Below are 3,440 nucleotides of genomic sequence, written 5' to 3' on the forward strand. Positions count from 1 at the left end.
CCCCCGTACCCTACCCCGCTCCAAATATCAGGGTTACATTGGAATCAGCCTTTTAGCCTCCTCACTCACACTAGGGATCTGGCCTGCAAACCGGTCCAATTGGGAATTGACCTGTGACCTCCTGGTTCATTGGTTGACTGTCAACCACAGAGCTACTCTGGCCGGCAACAACTTGTTACTTATTTAGTCAATTGGAAAACTAGTGTTGCTTTCTCATCAATGCTGTTTCAAGAACTGAAATATGGAAAGGGAGTACATTGCTAATTAAACTAGGAATGATCATAGCTTATTGTGTCCCTAAAATTTAACCATTTTTTATATTCTTTAATAGTTTATAATGTTTTTTCTAGCATGTATTTTAGAAGAAAAATGTGAAGACCATGATAGTGAAGATCAGTATGAAAATCATGGGATGAATCATAGGTGAGTCACATTGACATGAGAAAGCATTAAGAGCATCTTTGTTGTTGTTTTTTTAATGGTTTTATATACCTATTTTATTTATTTAATATTTTAAAATTTATTTCAGATAGGTAGGGAGAGGGCGAAAGAGAGACAAACATCAATGATGAGACAGAATTATTGGCACCTGCCTCCTGCATGCCCCTCACTTGGAATCAAGCCCAGAACCTGGGCATGTGCCCTGACCAGGAATCAAACTGTGACCTCCTGGTTCAGAGGTTGGTGCTCAACCACTGAGCCACACTGGTGGTGCAAAAATATGTTTTTATTAATTTTAGATTGTGGAGGTGAGAGGGAGAGATAGAAACATTGATTAGCCACCTCCTGCATGCCCTGTAGTGGGGTTAATAAGTCTACAGTCTGGCCATGTTCCCTCTTGGGGAATTGAATCACCAATCCCGGTGCATGGGTCCATGCTGAACCAGTGAGCCACATGGGCCCAGTCCACAAAACAATCTTAAAAACAGGTAACCCAATTGTATCAGCCCCATTTTAAATGTATTGATTCTTCTAATAATCTCAATGTTTTTTTTCTGAAATATGACCAAATGTTTAGTGTATAAAAAAATAATTACACTTGGAAACTATATACAGAAGTACCATTAATGAATATAAGTGTTTTTATAATATCTATGATCCAGCCTATTTCAGAGGTTTTAGGATATCCGCTTTCAAAAATTGGAATTTACAGAAACATCACACTTTCCTTGAAAACAGTAAAAATGTCATTGTCATATTATTAATAAATATTAAATCATTAACTGAGTATTAATAATATGCTTCTGATTTTTACAGCAGTCATACAGTAGAGAGACTCTGTACAAGGAAGGATGGTGGAGAATCCAGAGAAAACTTCAGCCAGATTCCAAATCATAATGAAAAGAAGGAAACTCCTACTGAAGTAAAACAACCTAAACTTTCAGGTCTCCCAAGTACTCTGGAGAAAATGAAAGAAGACACAGTGGAGAAAAGCCCTGTCAATGTCAGAAAGCTTTCAGTTCCACTTCTCTTAGAAATCATGAAAGAACATATACTGGCGAGAAACCTTATAAATGTAAGCAATGTGGGAAAGATTTCTCTCATCGAGCTTCCCTCCAACGTCATGAAAGAATTCATACTGGGGAAAAGCCCTATAAATGTCAGCATTGTGGCAGAGCTTTCTGTGATCTAGATGCCCTCCAACGTCATGAAAGCATTCATACTGGGGGAAAACCCTATAAATGTGAGCATTGTGATAAAGATTTATCTAATCAAACTTCCCTCAGACGTCATGAAAGCATTCATACTGGGAAAAAACCCTATAAATGTCAGCAGTGTGGCAAAGCTTTCTGTGATCGAGGTGCCCTCTATCGTCATGAAAGAACTCATACTGGGATAAAACCCTATGAGTGTAAGCATTGTGGCAAAGGTTTTGATTATCCATCTTCTCTCCAAGATCATGAAATAATTCATACTGGGGTAAAACCTTATGAATGTAAGCATTGTGGCAAAGCCTTCAGTTATCTACAGTCCTGTCGAAGGCATGAAAGAACACACACTGGAAAAAAGCCTCATGTATGCCAGCAATGTGATAAGGCTTTCAGTCTTTCCATGTATCTTAGAATTCATGAAAGAATTCATACTGGGGAAAAACCCTATGAATGTAACCATTGTGACAAAGCTTTCTCTGATCCAAGTTCCCTCCGACGTCATAAAAGAACTCACGATAAGGAAAAATCCTGTTAATGTAAGCAATGGGGGAAATCCTTTATTCATCCCAGTTCCCTTTGAATTCACAAAAACATTCATAGTGTAAATAAATCATAAGGAAAGAACTCACACTGAAAATAAGCCCTATCATTGTAAAGGTTGTAGAAAAGCCTTTAAGTATGCTAGTTCTTTTTTTTATCCTCAACCTGAGGATATTTTTCCGTTGAGAGAGTGGAAGTCAGAGAGACAGACAGAGAACAATATTGATGTGAGAGAAACACATCAATTTGTTGCCTCCTGCACGTGCCCAGACATTAAAGCACACATAGTGGAGAAAAGCTCTATTAATGTAAGGAATGTGGTAAAGCTTTCAGTTTTACCAAGTCTCTTAGAAAGCATGGAAGAAAGAACACATACTGGGGGGAAACCTTATGAATGTAAGCAATGTGAGAAAGCCTTCAGTTGTCTCACACATCTTGGAAGACATAAAAGAAGTAATGGAAAGAAGCCGCCTGCGAGGGGTTGGTCCTGGGCGTAGGGTTGTAGGAGGAGGCACCAGGGTGAGGTAGGGTCCCTGACACACTGGCTTCGGCCTTATTTTCCTGGGTCCCCACTGGGGTGGGCTGCTGGGTGGTGGCTGCGCAGGTGCCGGATCCCAGGGAGGTGCCTAACCCACATGCAGTGCACACCTGCTCCGGGAACTGCTTCACCTGATGTGCACCTGACCTCACAGTCCTGGCTCTGTGTGCATCTTGGACACCCGGCCACTGGGCTCTGCTCTATCCTACTGGGGCACCTTGGGCAAAACTGCTGTCTTTGCAGGTCCTCTGCCTTAGCTCTGTAGTGCTGTGGGACTTGGAGCGGCTGCAACAGGCAGGCCAGCCGCCAGAATCCCATGGGCAGACCTGTGGCTCTCATCCCCGACTTTGGAGAAGAACAATGGGATGTTTTGAATTTAGGCACACATGTTAGGAATGCAAGGATTTTTGAGTCTCCTTTCTTAGATGGATTCAAAACAGATTACTGGAATACAGTGCCTCACTTTACACTGTACGGAGTGATGGCATAATTGCAAAAAATATTTTCTTAAGTATATTACAACATTTTTAGTGGAAACATTTTTGCCCAAGGTTAACTGAGTTACCCTACTGGCACAAAATAAAATGAGTGATCTTGAAAAATGCAAAGTTGAGAGACATTAAAGCACTAGTTTGGATTAGTAAATAGAAATATTACTGTGATCTTATCACTGAATGAGGTCCATTAGGCAAGACACAAAATATTTCTAG

The 3,440-nt window shown here is 40.6% G+C and overlaps 1 protein-coding gene across 1 annotated transcript; it reads left to right on the forward strand.

Annotated features, from left to right (window-relative positions):
* Positions 1 to 1,398: 1,398 nt before the first annotated feature.
* On the forward strand, positions 1,399 to 3,176 carry LOC102772326 (zinc finger protein 709-like; the record flags this gene model as incomplete). The annotated part of the gene is made up of 1 exon (XM_015569681.1): positions 1,399 to 3,176. A coding segment is annotated over one exon (789 nt), but the record flags the coding sequence as incomplete, so codon positions are not given.
* Between the last annotated feature and the right edge of the window lie 264 nt (positions 3,177 to 3,440).

Source organism: Myotis davidii, unplaced genomic scaffold (assembly GCF_000327345.1).
Source record: "Myotis davidii unplaced genomic scaffold, ASM32734v1 scaffold751, whole genome shotgun sequence".
Lineage (NCBI taxonomy): Eukaryota > Metazoa > Chordata > Mammalia > Chiroptera > Vespertilionidae > Myotis > Myotis davidii.